This window comes from Oreochromis niloticus, linkage group LG12, assembly GCF_001858045.2.
Source record: "Oreochromis niloticus isolate F11D_XX linkage group LG12, O_niloticus_UMD_NMBU, whole genome shotgun sequence".
NCBI lineage: Eukaryota > Metazoa > Chordata > Actinopteri > Cichliformes > Cichlidae > Oreochromis > Oreochromis niloticus.
In genome coordinates, this window is record NC_031977.2 from 19964720 (window position 1) to 19990433 (window position 25714).

Genomic DNA, 25714 nt, shown 5'->3' on the forward strand with positions numbered 1-25714 from the left:
TCTACTTGAGGGCTGAAAATAATACAAATTTCCTAATTTACACAAAAAGTTTTTTTTTTTCTTCCAAGTGCTTTCAGTGTAACGCTCATACTCCAGTGAACACAACTTGGTCATGCCCATGGATACTTTGGTCATGCCCATGGATACTTTGGTCATGCCCATGGATACTTTGGCATGCAGCCTAGAGCAGCCAAGAATCGAACCACCAATCTTCCAATTATTAGCTCTACCTCTTGACCTACAGCCACTATTATATCAACTGTAGGTCTAATCCCTTGCTCAGACCAATAGTGTCAATCTTAGTCTAAAACTTCACTAAATTCAAAGGAAACCAGGCCTGTCTACAGTATTTGTCACATTTAAGTTAAAGGGGGAGAAAGAGTCCAGTGTCCCAATTGCAGAAAGGACAATATACACAGTCCAAGTCCAGACCCAGCTGCTGCAGGTCAGCAACACTCTCAAGTACACTGGTAACTTCAACAGGACACAGCGGTTGTCCTCCTAGACCCACCACCCTGTATGGAGTAGGTCGGCATTACCCCAGCCTCAGCAAGCTAACTCTGCCTTCAGGCTGCAGCATGCAGTAGGCCCTGGCCTGCACAGAGAAACTGTTTGTAGTGTGGGGTATAAGTAGACTAGAAAATAAGCGCAGTCAGATACACCTCCCTTTAGTTAACCCAACCTAAACGCAGTCATTGGCTCATAGTAATTGTGAAACACACACAAAACCAACTCCCAAATAAGTTCCAACTTCCCACAGCAAAACAGAGGTGAGTGCCCAGGTGATGACACTCAGATATTTGCTTTACAGTAGCCCGAACATTATTTCCTTTAACCCTATTTTAATTTTTATTTGATTGTCTTTTACAAACTGGGGAGTTTGATTGCTGGAAATATGTCATTACTTATCAGTGAATTACAAAGGACCACACGGTGGAGGCCCCACTTTCACAGTCTGTGGAGGCAGTGGAAATACAGTGCTTATCACTGTAATGTGTACATGAAAATTGGGTTTGTGAATGTTATATGTTAGCACTGGGAGACAAAAGAAGAGAGGAGATTGTGGTGCTATTATTTTGGTATCCCTTGAAGTATTCAGGAGAACATGTTGGATCCTTCATATCCACTACTGTCAATATGAAGGATCCCTTCCTGATTTCTTTTTTTTTCTTTGCATATTTGTTACACTTGCATTTTTCAGATCACCAAACAAATTTTGATATTAAATCAAGCCCTTGTATATACCTCAAACAATCTGGAGAGTTATGCCGCAGTTGTTATTTTTTCTGTATTTTCATTTGTTATATCCTCTTTTAAATCTCTCTTTGAAGAGAGACCTGGCCAAGAGGACAGTAGAAGCTGTAATAAAAAAACATAAGTAAATAAACAAATTTAACGGACATTTAGTAAAGACGTGTGAAAAGCACGCATGTGAATCATGTGCAATTAGACATCAAACCCAGGAGCACCTTCAAAAGCCGTCACATTGAAGAGAATTAAAAGGCATAGAAAAAAGTGCTTGTATGAATGAGTGCGAATGGGTGAATAAGGCGAGTTGTGTAAAGCACTTTGTGTGCTCACAAAGAGTAGAAAACTGCTTTTAAGAACCAGTCCATTTACCATTTACCATTGAGCAACAAAACTATTCTCTCAATGCTATAAAATATACTTAAACTCCCCCACTGTAAACAGTTCAGACAATTTCAGGTCTTTCTGTACTGGTTGTGGGTTTTACACATATATGTAGAAGAAACCAACTCAAGTCGAGATTTGTACACCAAAACCAACCACACATTCAAATGTTAGAAGCTACACCACATGTTCACTGTTATTCCCTTGAGACCATTTCTGTTTTATGACAGTTTTCACCTCATACTTCTAATTATAACCCATTCCTTGCTGAAAGAATAATCTGTCATGTTATAATCCAGTTACTGAACGATATATTCAGTAACTGGATTTTGTCATTTAAGTAGGGTTTGAGTTTAGAATTGAGGTCTCAAGCATTACAATGATCAAGATCTTGAGCCTAAATCTCTTTTCTGCATTGTTTCCATTTTACTTCTTAATTTGAGCCATGTAGTCACATGTCACTATCGTTATCTAAAACCTTGAAATGGAAAGCATGAGTTTTAGATGGCCGTTTTCCCGAGATTTTGTGACTTTTTAACTGCCTCATAAAAAGAACTGTACAGTACACTCATAATGCTTTCAGCAATGCGTAACATGGGTGAAGCAAATGGGCCTTGCACCATCAAGTCTGAGTTAGGGATTATAGCAAAGTGAAGACACCTTATGCTTTTTTAAAAATTTTGCCTTACTCCACTAACGCATTAAAGTAATTATAGTACATGTGAGCTAAGGAACTTCTAAGGAAGAATTTCTAAGGAAGCTAAGGAATCCTAGAAACATTTTTAATATGAAAATACATGTAATAGCAAAGTTTGGTTGTGATCTCCGTACATACAAAGATAACGGCCCTTTAGAGAACAAAGTAAGTGAAAAAATATACACATTCATACTAGAAAACTCTTAAACATTGGAGTAACATGGATTATTTGTTATATTGTAAAAGTGTAACTATATTTATACACCATTAAGCCCTTTGCTGCAAGCAAAAAAGTTAGAATTGAGGTCATCTCACATAGGTATTGAGCAGTGTTGATTGTAACCTAACTAAGTGGCCTATTTAGACCGTTTAAATGGGGGCGTGCCAGTGACTCAGTGGTTAATTGCATGTGATGTATTTGTTCAAATCTAGTTTATGAAGTCTGCGCTGATCTTATCTTTTCTCACTGCAACTGGGAAAGAAAGGACTGAAGAAGAACCTGAATAAAAGATGTAAAAAGGAGAACTGTAAAATGTTTCAAGTAGTAGAATTAATGTTATGTGTCCAGAGACCTGTCTGAGGTGTCCCAGATTTGCAGCTTGGGGGGTTTATTCGGCCTGTGCCTATAATAAATGTCTACAAACCGGTCCTCTAAAGGGAGAGTCATCCACAGGTCAGTGACTTTCTAACCTGTCAAGTGTAATTGATTTTAATGAGGAGATTTCACTTAAAACAAACCATGTTCCATGCTGCCAAACCATAATGCTTCACCAGTGTTAATTCTTCAACTAAAAACCTGCAATCTTGTATTTTGGATGGATTTTTTTTTTTTTTTTTTTTTGACTGAGAGGAGTCGTATGCTGTCTCTAGTTAAGTGTATGTTATATACACTGTATAATATCTTCATTTAGGATTTGCAATTCAACCAATGCCTCTGGGGATATATGGGGAAAAGGATAAGAAAAAAAGCCATTTTTGCTTTTGCTTTAATGTGAAAATAAAATTATTAGGGTCCACCATAGGTCTATACCACTGTAGTTTAAGTCCTGGTTTTGGAAAACAAAATGTTCCCTCTAGGCATTTTCATGCCGATAAACATTCCTAAAAATTGTGTTTTTTGTGTTCATTTGTGTTCACGTTTGTCCAGTTATAGAGCAAACAGTGAACATGCTTTTATTTTTGTAAGTTTCCGGTGACTTCCTTCTGTTTCTCACGTGACCTCGTCCTCGCCTGGTTACGAGAAAGCGTCGCTCCCTGGTCGCTACGGAGGGAGGGATGGGTGTTTTGTAGTTAAAAAGACACTTTTGTGCACTTTCCCACGCAGTTAGGACAGCGGTCTGTCATGGCAGTGTGTGGGAAACGGTTCGCTTTTGTTAAAATAACAACTTTTCCAAGCTTTAACGCGTGCGCGTCTATGTTTTACTGCCACTAATGCATTGATCTTTCTTAGAATGACAGATAAAGATTAGTTAGCATGCTAGCAAGCTTGCTCCCCAGCCTCTGCATCACCCAGCGACGACACCTGCCAATGACAGGTAAGAAACCCTGCTTCTGTGCACTACAAGTGTGCACGAGTCATCATCCATTTTTCAGCTTTATTAACTACGGTTAAAATCCACCGAGTACCGTTGCATAATGATCGCCAGCAAAGTTCTTAGCAGGTGTTTTCCAGTGACTAATACCTTGTGACAGTAATGATGCCGCTGTAATAGGATTTGAGCCCTCTCCTTCCTGTCGCTTGTTTGTGGAGTGGAGTACATCGGGATAACGAGGGTGGGGCGTAGCTGTGCGTGTGTGAGAAAGTACTGTTTGTATTCTGTTTGCTGAATGATTTCCACCGAAATGTCACACAAGGCTTCTAACCCACTGAAAATAGACCAAGTAATTAGTTGTTGTTGTTCTTTTAGCTGCAAGAGAAGCACAGAAAGTTTGTGCCTAATGTAGCTATTGCATTGAGCACTGCTCTGAGATAGACGATCACTAAGTGAACTGGGTTGCAGTGAAGTCCGAGTAGTTGTCCCTCATCATTACTACCACAACATGTGCGTTTAGTTGTTATGAAGCGTGATTTTTCAGTTTGATGGCATTTCTTTCTGTGTGTCAGTGTGACTGCAGGTTCCTAGGCAGACATGGGCAAACTACAGAGCAAGTTCCGCAAGAGGTCTGAGCTCTACAGGTGAGACTTGTGCTAGGCCTTCTCTCTTTCTCTCTCTCTCTCTCTGTGTGTATATATGTATATATATATGTGTTTGTGTTTATGTGTGCGTGTGTGTGTATTATATATATTATTATATATTAAAGTTTTTGCAATTTTATGTGTGTGTGTATTTTTATGTGTGTGTAGGGCATCTCAGGCAGAGAAGACAGATAATACCTTTGACAGTCAGGTGGTGCAGTATGAGCCTGCACATCATGGGTCCATTAACACAGTGACCACTCTCAGTCCAGACCTGTGTGTTTCTGGCGGGAGTGACCAGGTAAAGCCAAAATTTGAACTGTTGTACTGATTATTAAGTCTCTTTAAATATTCTAAATGTTCAAGCCACGAATTGAACTTTATCATGGTTTTAAGTGATTTTAAATCATAGAGCTCACTGAGTAAAATGCCTAATTCAAAAAAGACTCACAATATTGGATCTAAGGTATGATACAGGTTATATCAGAAACCCATGAATTAAGGGTATAGATTTTGTGAAAACTACACTTAAACATGGTGTGATTAGCATCTCCACCTCTGTAGGCTGTGGTGGTGTACGACTGGAAACAAGGCCGGATGTGTCAGTCTTTCCAGGGCCACAACCGAGAGGTTACCAAGGTAACATCAATACTGTGTGCGCACAAACAGATAAAGGAATGACGCCTTAAACGTGTGACACGTTTCACGTTCCCCAGTCTCCTCTTATCTCCTCTGAATTCTGCCCTCTACTAGGTGATTTGTTATCCAGGTAGTACATGGATCTTTAGTGCCTCACGGGACAAGACTGTACTGATGTGGGACCTCAACCAGGGAGATGAACCTATTCAGGAATTCTGTGGGCATGAGTTGGTGGTCAATGGACTAGCTATCAGTCCTGGTACATACACACAGGCACTCACACACAATGAATCTCCTCAGACGTGAGTAAATGTTTTAAGTGTTGTCTTAAAGGTTCAATTCAATTCAATTCAATTTTATTTATATAGCGCCAAATCACAACAAAAGTCGCCTCAAGGCGCTTTATATTGTACAGTAGATAGCACAATAATAAATACAGAGAAAAACCCAACAATCATATGACCCCCTATGAGCAAGCACTTTGGCGACAGTGGGAAGGAAAAACTCCCTTTTAACAGGAAGAAACCTCCGGCAGAACCAGGCTCAGGGAGGGGCGGCCATCTGCTGCGACCGGTTGGGGTGAAAGAAGGAAAACAGGATGAAAGACATGCTGTGGAAGAGAGACAGAGATTAATAACAGATATGATTCGATGCAGAGAGGTCTATTAGCACATAGTGAGTGAGAAAGGTGACTGGAAGGGAAAAACTCAATGCATCATGGGAATCCCCGGCAGCCTACGTCTATTGCAGCATAACTAAGGGAGGATTCAGGGTCACCTGGTCCAGCCCTGCTTTAGCAAAAAGGAAAGTTTTAAGCCTAATCTTGAAAGTAGAGATAGTGTCTGTCTCCCGAATCCAAACTGGAAGTTGGTTCCACAGAAGAGGGGCCTGAAAACTGAAGGCTCTGCCTCCCATTCTACTTTTAAATACTCTAGGAACAACAAGTAGGCCTGCAGTGCAAGAGCGAAGTGCTCTAATAGGGTGATATGGTACTACAAGGTCATTAAGATAAGATGGGGCCTGATTATTTAAGACCTTGTATGTGAGGAGCAGGATTTTGAATTCAATTCTGGATTTAACAGGAAGCCAATGAAGGGAAGCCAAAACAGGAGAAATATGCTCTCTCTTTCTAGTCCCTGTCAGTACTCTTGCTGCAGCATTTTGGATTAGCTGAAGGCTTTTCAGGGAGTTTTTAGGACATCCTGATAATAAAGAATTACAGTAGTCCAGCCTGGAAGTAATAAATGCATGAACTAGTTTTTCAGCATCACTCTGAGACAGGATATTTCTAATTTTAGAGATGTTGCGCAAATGGAAGAAAGCAGTCTTACATATTTGTTTAATATGTGCGTTGAAGGACATGTCCTGGTCAAAAATGACTCCAAGGTTTCTCACAGTGTTACTGGAGGCCAAGGTAATGCCATCCAGAGTAAGAATCTGCTTAGATACCATATTTCTAAGATTTTCAGGGCCGAGTACAATAACCTCAGTTTTATCTGAATTAAGAAGCAGAAAGTTAGCGGCCATCCAGGTCTTTATGTCTTTAAGACATTCCTGCAGTTTAACTAATTGGTCTGTGATACCTGGCTTCATGGATAGATAGAGCTGCGTGTCATCTGCATAGCAGTGAAAATTTATGCTATGTCTTCTAATGATGCTGCCTAAGGGAAGCATGTATAATGTAAATAGAATTGGTCCTAGTACTGAACCCTGTGGAACACCATAATTGACCTTAGTGTCTGAAGAGGACTCTCCATTTACATGTACAAATTGGAGTCTATTAGATAGATATGATACAAACCACTGCAGTGCAGTACCTGAAATACCTACAGCATGTTCTAATCGCTCTAATAGGATATTATTGTCAACAGTATCGAACGCTGCACTGAGGTCTAGCAGGACAAGCACAGAGATGAGTCCACTGTCAGAGGCCATAAGAAGATCATTTGTAACCTTCACTAAAGCTGTTTCTGTGCTGTGCTGAGCTCTGAAACCTGACTGAAACGCTTCAAATAAGCCGTTCCTCTGCAGATGATCCGTTAGCTGTTTGACAACTACTCTTTCAAGGATTTTTGATATGAAAGGAAGGTTGGAGATTGGCCTATAATTAGCTAAGACAGCTGGGTCTAGAGATGGCTTTTTAAGTAAAGGTTTAACTACAGCCACCTTGAAGGCCTGTGGTACATAGCCGATTATTAGAGATAGGTTGATCATATTTAAGATTGAAGCATTAATTAATGGCAGGACTTCTTTGAGCAGTTTTGTAGGAATGGGGTCTAAAAGACACGTTGAGGAATTAATTATTGAAGTTAACTCAGAAAGATCAATTGGAGAAAAAGAGTCTAACTTAACATCGATGGTACTAAAAGTAGCTGTAGATAATATTACATCTGTGGGATGATTATTGGTAATTTTTTCTCTAATGATAAAAATTTTATTTGTGAAGAAGTTCATGAAGTCATTACTAGTTAACGTTAAAGGGATTGTTGGCTCAGTAGAGCTCTGACTTTTTGTCAGCCTGGCTACAGTGCTGAAGAGAAACCTGGGGTTGTTCTTATTTTCTTCAATCAGTGACGAATAGTAAGATGTTCTGGCTTTGCGGAGGGCTTTCTTATAAAGCAGCAAACTATTTCTCCAGGCTAAATGATGATCCTCTAAATTTGTGACACGCCATTTCCTCTCCAGCTTACGAGTTATCTGCTTTAGGCTACGTGTTTGAGAATTATACCACGGAGTCAGGTACTTTGGATTTGAGGCCTTAGTTTTCACAGGAGCTACAGTATCCAGAGTCGTACGTAGTGAGAAGGTAAAATTATTAACAAGATAATCAACCTCTGTTGGAGTAGCGTTCAGATAGCTGCTCTGCTCTATGTTGGTACAGGGCATTGAAGATGATAACAGTGGGTGGATTATATTCTTAAACTTAGTTACAGCACTTTCAGAAAGACATCTACTTTGATAAAGTCTACTCTCCACTGCTGTGTAATCAATTATTGTAAATGTAAATGTTATCAGGAAATGATCAGACAGCAGAGGGTTTTCAGGAAACACTGTTAAATGTTCAGTTTCTATGCCATACGTTAAAACAAGATCTAGAGTGTGATTAAAGTGGTGGGTGGGTTCTTTTACATTTTGAGAGAAGCCAATTGAGTCTAATAACAGATTAAATGCAATGTTGAGGCTGTCATTTTTAGCATCTACATGGATGTTAAAATCACCCACAATAATTATTTTATCTGAGCTGAGCACTAAATCAGATAAAAAGTCTGAGAAATCAGAGAGAAACTCTGTGTAAGGCCCAGGTGGACGATAGATGATAACAAGTAAGACTGGTTTCTGAGTTTTACAGCTGGGGTATTACCTTATTATTATTACCTTATTGCTTAAGGTAAATGTACCAGTCTCTGATTTCTAGTATGTTAAAGTGCATGATAAAACACAATTAGTAAGTGTATTCTGTCATATCTTTGTACAGATAGCTTCTTATTTATCCTCAAGCATTTCTTTTGCAGTTGCAGACAATCAATTCAAGAAAAACAGAGGTACCTCAGAAGACATTTCACAAGCACGAAATAAAAAGCAGAATTGGTGTAATTAAAACAAAAACAAAGGCCCCCCCCCCCAAAAAAAATAAAAATAAAAAACTAATTAGCTCTAGTTTTTGTTTCCAGTTCAGTTTAATTATAGGTAACTTGCAGAATGAATTAGCTCATTTCAGTTTAGTTTTTTTGTTTGAAAATGTTTAGTTTTGGATACATTTTTATTATTATTATTATTATTATTATTATTATTGTTATTATTATTATTATTAGTATTGTTTTTGGTCTTTTCTGTTGTTCACTTTTTGAACACTTTTACTATAAATGTATAAGCAAAAATAAGCACATTTCATCTGTAAAGTTCTGGTCAAACTTACAGTCATGGGCATCAATGTCATGGTAAGTTTGGGCTTTTAATGATCTGTTAATGAACTGTTTTTCCAGGGTCGAGTGATTGTACAACATACATCTTTAATAACTTTAAAAAAGAATTGGGTGCAATTTGAATTTGGAGATACCCAAATTGTGTTCCAGAACATCCTAACCAAATTCCTCTCATCTTAGGCTGAAAGTCTGGGTCTCCTTCTTGACGATGGCAAAGTTGTAATACGTCTTAATAACTTATGTATAATTGTTTGAACTGATGATCCTGGAACCTGCTGTTATTTGGGAATGGCTCATTAAGCTTCTGGAATGGCCCTCACGAACTTAACCCTATTGAAAATTTATGGACTATGCTTAAAAGCTGAGTCTGTGCCAGGAAATCAACCAGTTTCAAAGAACTTTACCATTTCTGCCGACACGAGTGGTCAAATATCCAGCCAGAAGCTTGTTGATGGCTGCCAAAAGTGTCTGGTGAAAGTGCAGCTTGCCAAGGGACATTTAACTAAATGTTAGTGGGGGTGTATGCGTATCTTTGACGCTGTGTGCATTAGAGAAAATCCAAAATAAGTTCAAACTTGTGCACCCAATGCTTGTTTTATAAAAATCATTAAACATGTATGCTGTACAATGATTCAACCTGGAATAATTAAAAGACCAAAATAACCATGACAGTCATTTCCATGTAAACTTTTGACCACAGCTTTAATGCGTGTGTTGTGTGAAATGTGACTTCTTAGCAAACCGAATCATACTGAAAGATGAAATATCCCTGAAGTGAACCCATATTCATATTGCAGCTATAATAGTTGAAGTAATTCTTCTGCGTGTCCTGTGGTATGATAAATGGCTATTCTCAACTTGACTGAATAATTTGCTTTAATTAGTAAGAAAGTTAGCACTACCTGGAATGTCGGATTTTCTCATTTTATTGGAAGTAAGAGTTGCTATTTTCACTTCTGGGTGCACACTAACATCTATTTCAGGTTAACGATCTGCACCGAATATAAGTGTTTCTTTTATGGTCGGTAGATGGAAGAAAGCTGTGCACTGGCTCTCGTGACAACTGGATGTGCCTGTGGGATATAGAATCTGCAAAATGTGAACAGAGACACAACATATCTAGAAACCTGGTAAGAGTAACAGTATTATATTTTTATGTGTTCACATCTACGTACTAAGCATACTGGGCTGCTTTAGATAAACACCTGAGCATATGAGAGAAATAATTAGATCACCAAGCTACTTAATCAGACTTTTAGATCCTTTGTCCGCAGGGTGTAGATTTTTCCACTTTCCTGTGTCTCTTTCCAGGTGACTCATGTATGCTGGGTTCCAGCCAGCTCCTCTATTGTCCAGACCTCTGAGGATAAGACTGTAAGGTAACAGAAGGATTCTCTTTTGCTGTATTATTGTTGAAATTCAGTGGAAATTAATTTTGTGTGAACTAAAATATGATGATTTGTTTAAATTTCGAATGAGTGCAGATTTTTTATGTGTAATTAATAGCAGGAGTGGGATGTTTCTCATTCGGTAACACTGAAAAAGAGAAACTTGATGTCAATCTACAGCTTTTATTGTTGAATTATGTGGCACAAAAATAGATTCAGTTATGCCTTCCCTATTTTTCTCTGCTAAATCAGTATCATGTCTGACTGTTCAATCAGTCAAAGGTGAGTTCAAGTCCCATTTGATGGTAAAATTTGGATTGGGAAATTAAACCATTCACCTAGTTTTTACTTTGTAGCACTTTTCCTGTCCATGACCTGACCCCATCTCTAAATTATTGCTGAAATTCAAAAATACCTCTTGTCTTTGGGAGCTAACACGCTTTCTGCCTTTAAAATGCCATAGAAGAAAAAAGATAATATTGTGAGTACACCAAGACAGCAAATCAGACAGTAACACAAACCTTAATATGAACTTATGCAACCCTTATTATCCTGTTATTTAATGCTGAAGGACTTACTGCTGTTGTCCACATAAAGTCAGCCAAAACATAGCTGCAGCAGCCAATTAGAGCACCAGAGACAGTATTAAGCCTTGGCATTGAACCTAAACTCACACAAAGCAATACTGCTTGTTTTTTTTATTTTTTTTATTTTAGTAAGGCTATAAATGTGAGTCATATATAATGTATAATCAAGGGATTTAGAAATTTTTTTAAACCAAAGCCAACATTTTTGGAGTTCAGTTGCTTTTACTGTTCAAGATCCTGGGAGAGTAAAGTGATTACAGATCCTGACACTTAGATAACACGTCCATGACCCCTTGATCATGTTGAACCCTAAGCATTTGATGCAATTAAGACATTTAGAGACTTAGGATGTTTTCTGGGGATAATCAGCATGTGTTGCAGTTTATTTGGAAAATTCACCCTGAAAAGTAGAGGACCCTAAGGGCATGCACACTCATGTGTAAGCACAGTATTTTCTTACACGTGTGTTAAATGTCCTTCTTTAGTAATGGTTTGCTTATGTATACAGGGTGTGGGACAGCCGTGTATGGCAGGTGACCAATACTTTTCCAGCTAAGCAATACATTCAGACCCACTGTGATGTCTCTCCAAATGGAAACTACTTGGTGTCCAGTAGCAATGGCTTTGGAGGACAGGGGTGTGAAGCCACGGTAAGACCTCTGGAGATATGTGTTGTTGTCTGTAGAGCTCTAAATGCACAGATATTTGGTAGATTGAGGCTGTCATTAGGTTATTTATTGTCTGGGTTGTATTAAGTTGGTGTGAGATACACACTAATTGGAATGAACAATTTTTTTTTTTGCTCTGCCAGTTTAAAATTATGAACTGATGCAGCACAATTTGTTTTGTGTGTTTGTCTTTGACTGATTTTCTTGTGGGCTTGACTTCCAACTTCAAATTTAATATAGAGATTTAGAGTGAGTATAATACAAAGTAATATAGGTTGAGGTTTTACCCTCATGAAAAATGGATCAGATTATTTTTTTCGCAGTATCTCAAACGCTGATTTTGCCGATGCTTTTGAAACATAAAACACTGAGATTTATGATGGGTGGACTTGTGTCTGTGGGTTACTAGCTCTGGGACCTGCGTCAGCCTGGCTGCAAAGTTGTGGAGTACAGAGGCCACCTCCAAACCACAGCCTGCTGTGTGTTTCTCCCCATGCATCCTGGTGGCACAGCTCGAGTGGCAACATCCTCCCATGACAGCTCTGTCAAAATCTGGGATCAACATACAGCAGGTAACACGTCTACTCATTGATGAAACCATTTCAACACAAAATAAATATTGCAAAACCACTCTGCCTTTTTTATCTCTGTGCTGGCTTTGCTGCAACCTTATCTCTCCTGTCCTCTGTTTAGTTTGTTTAGGGACGCTGTCTCTGGAAGGTGCCGGTCCACTGGTTTCGTTGGCACCGAGTGATTCCAGCAATCTGTTGTGTGCCAGCTTTAACAATGGCCTTCATCATGTCCAGGTGGACCAGGGACCACAGCAGGCTCAGGGTTCTGGTGCAGGTGGTGCAGGGGGTCTGGACGTTAAAGTTGTGGCACGTTTCTGACACCCAAGGAGTGTCAGGTGTGAATTATAATGTGAACGGCCAGAGACTCAGCGAGAACGCATCGCCGGCTATGGAAATCAAGTCATTTTATTTTATTTATTTATTTTTTACAGACTTTATTTCTATAAACATTTTTGATTTATTAGACTGCCATGCAGTTAAAGGAGGCGACAATAATGACGTATGGAAGATGCAACTTTTGTCCAATAGTGGCCCACCATGGATATCCATCATAGATACTCTTCATGGGGACTAAAAACAGGAAATCATACCTACAGTCATGATGGAGGGCAGGATTTACCTGTTTTTTTATATATAAACTGCCACTTTATTTAGAAATATGTACCATGAGGGTAAACAGCCATTCCAATAGGTGAGTTTATTGTAGTTTACATTGAGTGGTTCAAGTTCTTGCACAGTTAACTAAATTGCCAAAAATGACAGCCTCTCGCTGTTGTATTGTTGGTCTAGACTCTGTATACATTGACTTACTTTGTCTGGCTGATGTTGTCTAGTTAGCCCAAACTAATATTTACAAAATTTTATGAACTGCTATAGTTTGGTGCAGATGTTGTTTTGCTTTTGTTGGTGAGCTGATTGCAGTTTGGGCACCGTTTTCTACCACTGACAGTTCTGGCACTAGGTGGTGCTAATTAATCTTAACAACTCAAATCCTGTGGTGGTTTTGGACTAGTGGCTTATTTTTGACAAATTGAACTGCCCAGATTATGAAGGATCACATTGAGTGGATGTCTCATAATTAACAGTACAAGAACTTAAGCACTCAATTAAATACAAACTAATGCATGGTGAAAAGAGGAGGGATGTTTGCTGCTGTTTGGTCAGTTTTTATACATCGTGAGCCATGAAGGAGAATTTGAAGCCCACAATAAGCAATCGTTTTTTGTTTCCTGATGTTTCTTTTTTTTCTTTGTTTTTTTTTTGTTTATCAGCAAATGTGATGTCAGCAAAAGAGCATGTTTGTATGCTGATAATATTTATTAGTTTGTATTTTAACATCAACCTGTTGGGGTTTAAAGATCAGGTCAGTACAACACCAAACTGTAACACATCTGGTTGCCATGTAAACGTAAATGGACAATTTTTTTTTTTTTTAAAAGATAGAGATTCTCATATTTTTATGAAAAGCAGCTGATAGTTGAATGTTTTTGTAGTGTTAACTTTTAAAAGTACTATGCAAAATACCAGAGTAATTCCACTTTTTTAATAAAACATTGACTCAGTAAACACGGAAAATACGAAATATTGCAAAACTAAAGTTGAAATGCTGTGCAGGCTGTCCACATAAAACTTTCCAGAAGTTACTTTAGATCTTATTTAATCAAGGCTGATGAAGAATTTAAGTGTTGCAGATGCTGAAGTACTTTGTCATAATTAGCAAGTCAGACACGCTGCAGTTTAGTAACACTTTTCATAAATAACTGAACTTGTTTTGAAGATATGAAACAAACTATTATTGTATTAACAATGTAGGTTTAAACAGTTTAAATACAACAGCATTTACCTTTTTGTTTACAGATCTAGATGGCCATCTGTTACAAAGACAATTGTTGCTTAAGCATCCAATTTAATCAAACAAAAAGATTTTGGTCAGGGATGAGGACCACAGTGACTAACTTATAGTTTATGTGCTGTGAGATGAGTTCATATACAACATATGGATGCTCATCTGTGGAATACACTCAAAGTCACTTTATTAGGTGCATTTGTTCAACTGTGCCAATTGGGCTGGTCTGAGTGTTTCAAAAACTGTTGATCTGCTGGGATTTTCCCACACAGCCATCTCTATGGCTATCTAAAAACTGAAAATATCCAGCAAGTAGCAGCTCTCTGGGTGAAAATGCCTTGCTGATGTCAGAGGAGAACAGAGAGAACGATCTGAGCTGATAGGAAAGCAACAGTAACTCAAATAACCATTTGTTACAACCGGGATTTACAGAAGAGCATCTCTGAACGCGCAACCTGTCAAACCTTGAAATAGATGGGCTAGAGCAAAGACCACACCAGGTGCCGCTGCTGTCAGCTAAGAGCAGGAACCAGAATCTACAGTTCACACGAGCTCACCAAAAGTAGATAATAGAAGATCAGAATAATGTTGCTTGGTCTGATGAGTCTTGATTTCTGCATAGTATTCAAATTTTAGTCACAAAATTTGGTGTAAACAACATGTAAGCATGGATCCATCTTGCCTTGTATCCTCTTATGGTGGTATAATGGTGTCTATATTTTCTTGACATGCTTTAGGTTCCTCAGTCCAAACTGAGCGTCGTTTAAATACCACAGCCTACCTGAGTATTGTAGCTGACGATGTCCTGCACCATGTCACAAAGCTCAAATAAATCACAACTGCTTTCTTGAACATGACATGGTACCCAAACAGCCTTCACAATCACAAAATCTCAATCTAATAGAGCACCTTTGGGATGTGGTGAAACAGGAGATGTCGTGGATGTGCAGCTGCTATCATGTTAATATGGATCAAAATCTCTAAGGAAAGTTTCCAGCACTTCACTGAATCCATGTCATGTGGTGTTAGGGCCTTTCTGAAGTCAAAAGTGACCCAGTACCAGCATAGTGTATATAATAAAGTGTCAGGGGAGTGCATGTTGGTGTAGTCCTTACTGAAAATGGGCTTGTTCCAGATAGATGATAGGTAGCAACTAAAGATTGCAAGGAAACTAATAAGTTTCAGTGATGGATTGTTCCAAGTATGATGAATTGTTCTGTCAAAGGGTGCTAAAGAGTCCCCACAGCAGTTATTCTATCTACCCTTGGGGAAGAACACCAGTGGTAGAGAAGCTGAGATTTAGTTTTGTTTGGATATTTGTCAAGCCGCCAGATGATTCAGTTCATTCTGTGTGTTTGATGCCGTATGATAAAGCAATTAAAGCATGTCATGTCATAGTGGTAAAGCTTTATTGCTCTTTGTGTCTGCTGACTTTTTGTCTAGGTCACAGCCTTAGATTTTATACACCACCTTGCGTAGGACTGCTTTAGATTCATCCAGGTTAATAACACGGTTATATTAAACTATTTGTAGTAATACCATGAATGTGAGACATGCAAATCTACAAAACAAAACACTCCTGTTGGTAAAGTTTACACAGGAAACCTGCCAAGTGCAACTTCATTTTTCTCTCATCAGGCACTGGCAATTTTCTGAAGGTTATTTGCTCAGGGTACCACGAAAGCCTGTTTTGAGATCACCGTTTTCCCAGCTGTTTCCAATCTTTAGTTCACTGTTTCAGTAATGCTCTTTCCATTTGTGATGGCCATACCGGAACTATAGGTTGTTTCTGAGCACTTTCTTATAATAAGAGTGTATTGAGTGTAAATAGGTGCATATACAGCTTTTTACAGTATTTCGTATTTTTGCTGGGATAACTGGTGCCAAAAGTGATCATTTAATTCCCAATCTGGCTGAATGGGAGCACCTATTCCCAAACAATCACGACCTTTTAGCAACCAAATAAAACCTTTTAGCACCACCTAGTGCTAGAAATATAATTGAAAGAGCACTTCCAGTAATTACTAGCAATACTACAATATTGAAGCAATTGTTCAGGTGAAGAATTGCAAACCAAATAGCCATTTACTTTTATCGTGTATTATGAAAAAACTGAGCATGAAGCATGTTTTTCTCTCTCACAAACAAACTTTAGATCTTAAAATTATTAATGAATCATAAAGTGGAAGACATTCAGTCATAATCTGGTGTTTATTTAAATCTGGACCTCATTTTCACTCTGGCACAAAAAGAACCGCATCCCCACTGACAAGTTTTCATAAACACAAACATCCAAACAGAAAGTAATAGCAGGCAGAATAGTTTGGCTTTTCAAACATCAACTGAGTACAAAAATACTCATTAAAAACAAAGAAAGAAAAAGGCCTAAAAACATTAAGTGGTGAAATGAAAAAGAAAAAAAAGCCATCTGCATCTACTCTAAAATCAGCAGTTACAAATAATTCCCTTGAAGTAAAAACAAAAGAAAATACATTGGCACGGCACAATATAAAAGCAGGCTATGTGGAAAACAGAAAAAATACACAAGATACAGTACATTAAAAAGAAAGAAGTACATGTCATTCGGATGATGTTGTTAACATGGAATAAAAAGAATTTGAATGCAGCATATATTCTATGCCGAGAAGGATCTACTGGCATCTACATGGTAAATGAAGAGACATACAGCTGCCAGCAACCGAAAACATTAACAAGTGCTTCCATGATATCTAAAAGGAATGGTAACACCTCCCTCTTGGAGCTGGTTTGTGAGTGTTTTCAAGATGTTAGACAACAGTGTAAGAACTTCTGGGTACTTTAAAGAGAAACTGTTTCAAGTTGTATTTGTTTTTAAACAGTTTTCAGCATCTAGAATATAAAGTCTGATAAATAGCCACCAAAATTCTGAATTCTCTCTAAACCAACTGCATGGCCTTTTCTGGATTCAATATAATACCATCATATACTAAAACCCATCAACATACATCAATATCACACACTATAATATACCTTTATTTACCTCACATGCTGCCAGTAGTTAAACAAAGGTCACTGGCCAGACTGTTCATTTACAGCTCATAAAATGATAATTTTGTTTTAAGTACTTTAAAATTTGACTCCATGTCAGCGACACAGTGATAATGGAATGACGGGAGAGAGTCTGTCCGGCTCAGTATTGTAATGATAGCAAACAGCATACACAATTTAATCATCAGTGCAGAAGAACAACACTTATAACACAATTCCAAAAGTAATTAACTTCTGGCTATTTCAACCCCATCACACATACTTAAGGGCTCTCTGCCTAGGCAGTCAATAACATGAATATACTGTAATGCAATGCAACATTATAGGCATAAAAGATAAGCATGCAGGAAAATCTCAGGTTACACGGGATATATGGGTGACCTGGGCTGGCTGATGGCACTCTGTGCAAAATAAGGAGACACTAAGAGTTTATATAGTTATTGAAGTTTGTCATCATTAGGCTTAATTCTGAGATGGATTTTAATGACAACCTAAACTCCATGGGAATTATCAGACAGCGCTGGGAAATAGCTAACAAGTTCATTTTTCTATACTTGGCATAAAATTACACAAGATGAGATTTTCATGGTATAACAACCTACAAAGAAATCATGGTTTCAAGGTACACAGTTATTAGTGTATCGGTTTGAAGAAAAAAAAAAAAAAAAGGACCCTTAAAAGTACAGTAACATACTCCAAAATAAAAGTAGTTGGTGGGTGGAGCTTTTCTCCCAATAGTATATAAGCAAATACAAATTGTATGATAAAGTCCACTATACAGGATGTTTAAAAAAAAAGAACCATCCAATTCTAACGGCTATATTCTTTAAAGATATACATACAGGAGACAGCAGTAAATTTTAAAATGCATGGCTGAGTTTAAAGTTTTACATAGAAAACCTACAATGTTCACAAGTGCTCAACGTGTCCCCCTCTGGACTCACGGCATACGATAGTCAAACTCATCAACACACTTTTGCGAAAATGCAACTGGAGCCACTGCTGTTGGCAGTTGTACCAGCAACCGCGTAAAACTCATGAATCTATCAGTACGTTTTGATTGTTACCGGTGAACACCGATGGAATTAAAGCACTTTTAAATCAGATGATTCTCTTTGATACACCCCGTATACTGTGAAGCCAGAAGGCCACTGCAACCCTGACCTGTTGATACAACACCTTTCATTTTCAATGCATGTCATAGCACCCACACTATTGAGAGAAACAAAATGACAGCCCACTACATATACTGGTAGTTGTTAATCAAAATGATTAACACAATCATGATGTTTGATGTATGAACTTATCCAACCATCAGCACCACCGCCACCTCCAAAAAAAAGGATCTGCACAGCATTAGGGTCATTTGTTATAACAAAACTGTGATTAAAGTTATTAAATCTGAACTCCATAATTTAGAGTAAAGGATGTTGGGACATTATTAATGAAGACATGCTATAAACATAGACAAGCAGTGCAGGGGACATTCTCTTACACCAATCCATGGTAACAAATGAGATGATGAGAGAAAACCACCTTCAGAAATATACAATTAAAAGAAAAAGAATATATCAAACAAATTAGTCTGCATCACCATGGCTCTCACTAACAATGTACCCAAAGCATTGCTTGCTAACACAACATTTTAGTGCATGAATCAGGCAGGCTGGTTTTAAACTACCATTAAAATACTCATAGGAGAAACATCACTTTCACATTAGTTTCAAAAGCAAGATTAAGTAATAGCCAATACAAGTTTTCCCAGCAGTATTAAAGGCACTAAAACCTTTTTAATCTGCAAGTTCAGGTCAGATCCTATTACAATTGATTAAAAATTCTTACCATAACAAATGCGTCTGTGTTGAGACAATTTACATACTTAAACTTTAGGACGATTAGCTACAGTTCAGATCACCAAAATAGCTCCATGCTGCCATTTAAATAATGAATAAAAGGCTAGATTTAAACTCCAGCAGTTCAACACAAAATACTGCAAGATGCTGGAAAAAAATGAGAAGTCACATCTGAATTGTGAAGAGACCAATACATGATTTTAGCATACTTGATATCTCATTTGAGTTCAACATGTGTTGGGTGAGTCCCTGAGATATTGCTGCCTGTCTGGTGTTGACTTTTTATACAGTGCTTTTCCATTTCACAAGGTTGCTCCTCACACATGCACACAAACACACACACACATATTCAAGTCGGTCACTGAACTGCATCTACACACATATTCAAGAAAAAGAGGTCCTGATGTCAAGCTTTTGTCACTATGAGGTGGTGATTCAGTGGAACAAACTAGATCTACATTTCAACACTTTGGATGGAAAAATTGAATAAATAAATCTTGCTATGGACAACTTTCCAACATCTGGAATATACACATTAGAAACAACAATACCCCCCGGTACCACACACCCTAACCCCTCCTATAGCAGTAGCTTCAAAAAAAAAAAGGGGAAAACTGTTTTTGTGGACAAGAACTGAGACTTAACCCCCAGGTCATTTACAAGGATCAAATTAAGTAAATATATGTAAAATATGCTTATTAATCAAGCACAAGCATTGACAGTGCCTAAGCAAACCTTAAAAATTTAAAATAGAGGAGTTTCGTAAAAGTAGCTGAGGTGTAGAAGTAGGCTAGCATTTAGAAAACCTCGGACATCTCCCGACAACTTCCTCAGAGATGTAAAAAAACCTTCCAAAACTTTGAAAAAAAAAAAAAAATCAAAAGGAAAAAAAAAGTTGTTTGGTTTTGTGCAAGCTCCAATTCAACAGTTTCTCTTGTTACCCAAATCAATTCAAGCCATTAAAACACTGTTTTCATTTGTACTTTTGTCCCCAACTGACAATAGAGTTGTAAATACCCAGTAGTTTTGTTGCTGTAGATGTGTGTAGGAGACAGTATTCTCTTATCAAATACATCCGTTTTTCCCCTGGACCCACCCCCCAAACTCATCTTTGCTTCAACCTAAAGTGTGCCTACTGGTCCCCGGTGCGTTCAATGGTGTCTATTACACGACTCAGCCTGATATTGAGCAGCCTGATCTGAGTGTCCAGGTGGTCGATTTTCTCTTCCAGTGAACCCGCCCACCGCCACGGCGCCAGTATGCTCCCACAGGGCCTGTCATGAAGTACACAGCCATGATGAAGCACAGCGGGAGCACTGCGCGCTCAGGGTCACCCTCAAACTTCTGCAGGATGTAGAGGCAAGACAGGGCGAAGAGGGTGACGCGGGCTAGCCAGAAGAAGCGTCCAAACACAGCATGCAGCAGGTAAAAGAAACCCCCCAGGAACATAGACAGGAACCAGTAGGCCAAGAGCACAGCGGCGACTAGGAGCAGGGCACGTGCTGGGGAGTTGGTGAGAGATGTGGGGCTGAAGTAGTGGCTGAGGTTTGAGGCTACATGTGTACAGGTAGAGAGGGAGAGACAAAAGGATGTAAAATTGTTAACTGGTTCCAAAAGCATGTACAATTTCAGATGTGAACTAGGAATGAATGAATTTTAAACATACATTGTTGTTGAAAAGTATTCATCATTTCTTTTTTAAAATATCTGTCACGCTCACACGTTTCATCAGTGACTTTGTTTCTCATCTGTTATTAAGTTTCATTAGATCATTGCAGGATACGTTGTTTTTCTGAGATCCTTTAGCAAATTTCATTTTGCCAGACAGTTTCTATTCAAGTGATTTCTTCATTCAACACATCTTTAATTTAAGCACAATTGCTTTTACACACATGGCCAGGTGGGTTTGGATAGCTTTTTTTCCTCTTAATAAATACAATGAAATAATTTCCAAAACTGTATTTTTTAGTTACTCTGATTAATATTAATATTGTCAAATACTGAATTTAGTTTGATGACCTGAAACATGTAGGTGTGGCAAGTATGCAGTAAACTAAGACATCTGGAAGAGGACAAATTTTTTTTCAAGGGACTGTAAGACGTGGAAGTTTTCAAATTTTACCTGTTTTCATCATTCAGGCATTTCTAACTGATATGTTCTAAGCAAACATTTATAGACTTACAGTCAATGCCCATCACATCCAGCAGATCCGACCAGATCTTCCAGATGGTGTCCAGGAAAGAGTCCACTCCATGGACAAACCTCTCCGTTGCTTTGGAGAAAAACTATGAGAAAATGTATAAATAAACGACTAATAGCAAAAGCAGGGTAAAAAAAGAAAAAAAAAAAAAGTCTATGACAGTGCATCAATGTGTCCTATGAATTATGGCAGTATGTTGGTCAGATTGCAATGTGCATTCCCAGCTATTGAATAAATCAGTGCTTTGGTAGCTTCTCAGTCTTTAACCTATATTATGTATAGTGCTGTCCTCATAGGGACCAGTAAGCAAAGCACTGCATTAAAACCAGGAAGGGCAGTTATGGGGGTGTTACAACTTTTCATCTGGCAGTGACCCAACACCATGGTCTCTGTAGCTATAAATTAAACTCCCGTTTACCAACTCTCCAGGCAACCGACTATTTTTCACTCTCAAACGGGCAGGTAGCTAATGTGTTGATATAACAGTGGCCATACAGGATTATCATTACAGCAGCAGGTGCTTTTATTACACCGCGAAAGCAGTGTTTTCATAAGAACCCTTTGGCTGCCCGTTTTAGCAGCTCTATTTCACAGCACACATAAACATTGGTGGAAAAGGCACAGGTGCAATCAAGCATTTACAGCTGTATTTAAGAAGTAACAAAAACTGATGCAAGTATCAAAGACTGTGGTTTAACTATACAAGTGCAAAACGCATCCATACATCACTGTCTTATCCCATAACTTTAATCAGGCACTCATTATTTACATGTTTATCAGGTAAGTAGATGCACACTAAGGCATGAAGCTCTATTTTACGCTGTTAAGTCTACAGGAAAAACTACTAAGCTCAACATATGTCACTTAATTACGCTTTGGCGGCTAAATGCAGGAAATAAGACCACGTTTCAAAATGCAGGAAATGCTGCAGGGCTAGTGAGATCACATGAGTAGGCCCCGGTATTTCCTTAATAAGAGAAGCTTTCTAATACATAAAGAAACATCGTTTATGTTGTGAATCAATGAAGCTCTACTTAATTTTTACTTTAGATTTACTCATTCGTGGCTTGATTTGGCTTCACACATAAAACACTGAAATAAGATTGCAAGAATACGAAGCTCATGTTTGTCTTTACTACGATGCCATACCCTGGCTTTTTCTACCGACTTAAACAAAAAAGGGGGGCGATAAAGGCTTCTTTTTTTTTTTTCAAAATGGCATCCGTGAAATTATTAACCAGGCCTTTTCCTGTTCGCCATGCTTTGACCATAAACCGCCTTTTAATGGCAGCTACTATAGGGCTCATGAACAAAGCCAGCCACCGTCTTAGCATGATATGGGCCTAACTGACCTTGTATAACCCTCTAATGTTGTCCTCTCCGAAGACGCTGCTCAGAGTCTGATAGATGCCGTTAGCTGCCCGTCGGAAGCTGTTCTGGTTGCTGGTCCTGCTCCTGCCCGCTTCGGCTTTGCCCAGCAAAGACGCGGAAAGCACCAAGAAAAACACAAAAAACCTGATTCTTTTCATGGCCCCAAGTGCCGAGGGTGTCGAAAGTAAATGTGTATCAAAATTTTTCACTTAAACGAGGAATAAAACGGGTAATTAGCTGCCGAAAGCGACACCTTGCCGGGCGATGACCGACGCTGGCCGTGATGGTGGAAATAACTTGTGACGCTTTCAGGGACGCTTTGTAAAATTCTCGATCCTCGCCTTTACCGACTTGCCATTTGGGAGACTTTAGTAAAATATTACGTGCAGAGTAGATTCATACATTTAATGCTCTTTAATACGGCTTTATTTTCTCAGATAGGGAACAAATATATGCACTAGAGTCAACTCAAAGAATAAAGAAATCATTTGTAGTCGGAATTAGTGCTTTGCTAGATTTATTTGCAAATAATTGCATTAAATCTACTTTCTATATATCTAAATATACAACAAATACTACATAAAAACACTTTACCTACCCAGTGGTATATTACTGAATGCATTTTAATTCCTTTTAGATTCTTACTGCTGGGTTTTATGTTTTCCGTTTTCATGAAAAGTAGCACCTGCCTTCACGAATTTAAAACAGGTTAGACTCGTCTGAGGCTTTCTGCTGCCCTCTGGTGGATATATTCTCCATCTCCATCGTACCCCTTATTTCTATAAGCCCCTCCCCAAAGTAAATGTATTGTGTGTAACCATTATTATACTGAACCCAAACTGTTAAAATGACTGCTAAATAGAAGCTCATCTTTGTTACCTGTTTAGTTGTAATCAGTTCTATACGAGGTACATCTCTGTCGTGATTTGTCCAGTTTCACATTCCATCACAAATACTGCATGCTTTGTATTTTTCAGTTCAAAAAAATGCTCTGCTTGCTGGTGTCTATGAGGAAGGAATTTTTTAACAGCTGCTTATTAAAGCACAGCCAGAAAATGAAAGCATTTATTACAGCAAGTTCTTCTAGGTTAGAAAGTGTTATTAGAAGTTGGGTAATGGCGCAGTTTTCCAGTCAGGAACATGAATAATAGAAATGCAAGGAGCCCCAGGTGTGAAACTGTTATGGTAGTCTTAAGAAAATGTGAAGGCATGATGGGTTAATAAATAAATACATACAGTTGCTTTTAGGATGTCACTATTACAATTATGATAATTCAGACTCACCATCTGAGTTGTCAGAGATGGTCTTTGAAAATATATCTTTGAGATATCATATCTACTGTGTAACGTTAACGAGTTAATGACATTTGTCCAGTCAAAGATAAACTCCTCTGACTAAGAGACGTGAAGGGAAATTCAAGTAAACATGCAGGTCAGTGCCCCCCCCCAGAAAGCCACTTGTTACTTGGATAGCGTTCCCCTGAGTTCTCATTATCCAAACCTTAACTATATTGTGGGACAGGCTGAAGTGTGTCAAGAATGAACTAAGACTGGTCAAAAATCTAAATTAGTGGTAGGGGTTCGGGGGTGGGATGGGGTGAGGCTCTGTCACATTCATCCACTAGATGGTAGGATGGGACTATGGTTTCTATAAGTATAAAGGCATAATGCTCTAATTAAAAACAAAAACGAAAAGTACCCCCTCCATGAATAAAAAAAAAAAATGCCAGAAAAGGCCAATAATGTAACAGAAGCAGTACTACAAGAGTTATATTTTAAAAAGTACAGGTGATACAGGCAATAAATGCCGATAAGTCTCTTCAAAGTCCTTCCAAAAGCAAGTCTCACTCTTATTTCAGTAGTTATTTTGAAATGTGCTTTAAGTTCAATGCCCTCCCTCCCATAGAGACACCACTGAATCAGGTAAAAGCTAAAAGGTTTGTCGACTTGACCCTTACAAGCTTTCAACGAGGTTTTTATTCCAGACGTTTGTGGGCTAATTATACCAAAGTCCTTCGAGCAGCAAGTCTCGCCACTCCGCAGCTATCTTGAAATGTCTCTGGGGACTTATTTGGAAGTAATAGCCTACCGAAATTAAATTTAAATTCACTGCTGACTAGAATCCAAGCATAGAATCACTAGTCAAATCTGATATTATATATGTAATGGAGAACAAATCTAAGCATTAGGCTAAGGGGCAGTGATTCTTAACTAAAAGCAATCACGTCTTGAACTTTCCTCAAGTCAAAAACACATTTCTTAGTTTAATTTCACGGGCTGTTTATGTTCCACAGATATGCTTCGTCCAGTAGTAGAGCAGAGAGAACCACAGGCAGACTTGTGAGGCAGCTAAGTCCCCACACCGGGTTGGTAAACGAGCTAACTACGAGCAGCGGAACGAACAGGTGAGCGAATAATGGTGCACAGGTGCTGCAGCGGGAGCTTGGAAAAGCCACGCCCACTCCGGGAGGAGGCGAGCAAAATTAATGCTCACGAGCACAACCACGCACGAGGGAGAGAAAGAAAGATAGAACAGCAGGAGGAGAAGAGAAAGGCAGGTGTTCCACTTGGAGAGCAGTTGGGACTATGACAGATATAAATATGTAGGAGCTTGTATTCTTCTGAATTCTCCCATAAACTTCACTTCTCAGAGTGCCACGTCTCTCACTCGCCTGTCTTGTCTCTGTGGTCCTTTTGCTTACTTCTCCTCCTCCGTGTGTGTTCGGTCTGCAGTTGCCATGTAACAATATGTGGTAACCAAGCAACTATGCAGGCGAAGTTACCAGCACAGTTCTGACAAAGGGGAGCACAGGGCAGGCATTTTTTAACCTTGGTGCAGCATAATTTAATGAAAGTACAGCTACACCCTATGGCAGAATAAAGAAGGAATATTTATTGTGTAATTAAATTTTAGTGAGACTCCCACTCTGTGAGTTAAACATGTACGGACGGGCTCCAAGAGTGACCTTCATGACAGCAGGGGGTGCATCGTCTGCTGTTGGTCCCGGATCATACAATGTGAGCCAGTCCAGTTACAAGATATCAGGTACTTACAAGGAAAAATATCTGTCCTTCAAAAATCATTTTTTTTCATCTGTAAAACTTTAAGTTAACTTAAATTAAATTTAGCTAGC

The 25714-nt window shown here is 38.6% G+C and overlaps 3 protein-coding genes across 12 annotated transcripts in view; 2 read left to right on the forward strand and 1 right to left on the reverse strand.

Annotated features, from left to right (window-relative positions):
* The first annotated feature begins 3538 nt into the window (after positions 1 to 3538).
* On the forward strand, positions 3539 to 15539 carry wdr31 (WD repeat domain 31). The gene is made up of 10 exons (XM_003446101.4): positions 3539 to 3864; positions 4434 to 4505; positions 4674 to 4806; positions 5070 to 5144; positions 5259 to 5403; positions 10097 to 10197; positions 10379 to 10446; positions 11551 to 11692; positions 12120 to 12282; positions 12404 to 15539. Exons 2-10 carry the CDS (start codon positions 4459 to 4461, stop codon positions 12598 to 12600), a joined length of 1071 nt encoding a protein of 356 aa, XP_003446149.1. The 5' UTR covers positions 3539 to 3864; positions 4434 to 4458; the 3' UTR covers positions 12601 to 15539.
* A 784-nt stretch (positions 15540 to 16323) lies between these two features.
* Positions 16324 to 23293, reverse strand: bri3bp (bri3 binding protein). 2 transcript variants are annotated; one of them, XM_005452031.4, is made up of 3 exons: positions 23179 to 23293; positions 21192 to 21294; positions 16324 to 20561 (listed from the first exon to the last, which is right to left on the reverse strand). In XM_005452031.4, the coding sequence occupies exons 1-3, from the start codon at positions 23251 to 23253 to the stop codon at positions 20182 to 20184; spliced, it is 558 nt and encodes a 185-aa protein (XP_005452088.2). In that variant the 5' UTR covers positions 23254 to 23293; the 3' UTR covers positions 16324 to 20181. The 2 variants fall into 2 exon arrangements, with proteins under 2 accessions (XP_005452088.2, XP_003446098.2); XM_003446050.5 differs by lacking the exon at positions 23179 to 23293 and adding an exon at positions 22562 to 22888.
* A 1715-nt stretch (positions 23294 to 25008) lies between these two features.
* Positions 25009 to 25714, forward strand: part of stpg2 (sperm-tail PG-rich repeat containing 2) — a 60613-nt gene continuing 59907 nt past the window's right edge. For 8 of the 9 annotated variants that reach the window (XR_266172.4, XR_266173.4, XR_002064187.2 and 5 more), the window contains exon 1: positions 25009 to 25626. Coding sequence is in view for 6 of the 9 variants with exons in the window: in XM_005452033.4 (XP_005452090.1) it covers positions 25521 to 25626 (106 nt within the window). In the remaining 3 variants the exon portion in view is untranslated. The remainder of the gene's footprint in view (positions 25627 to 25714) is intronic. The other variant, XM_005452037.4, reaches the window with a different exon arrangement.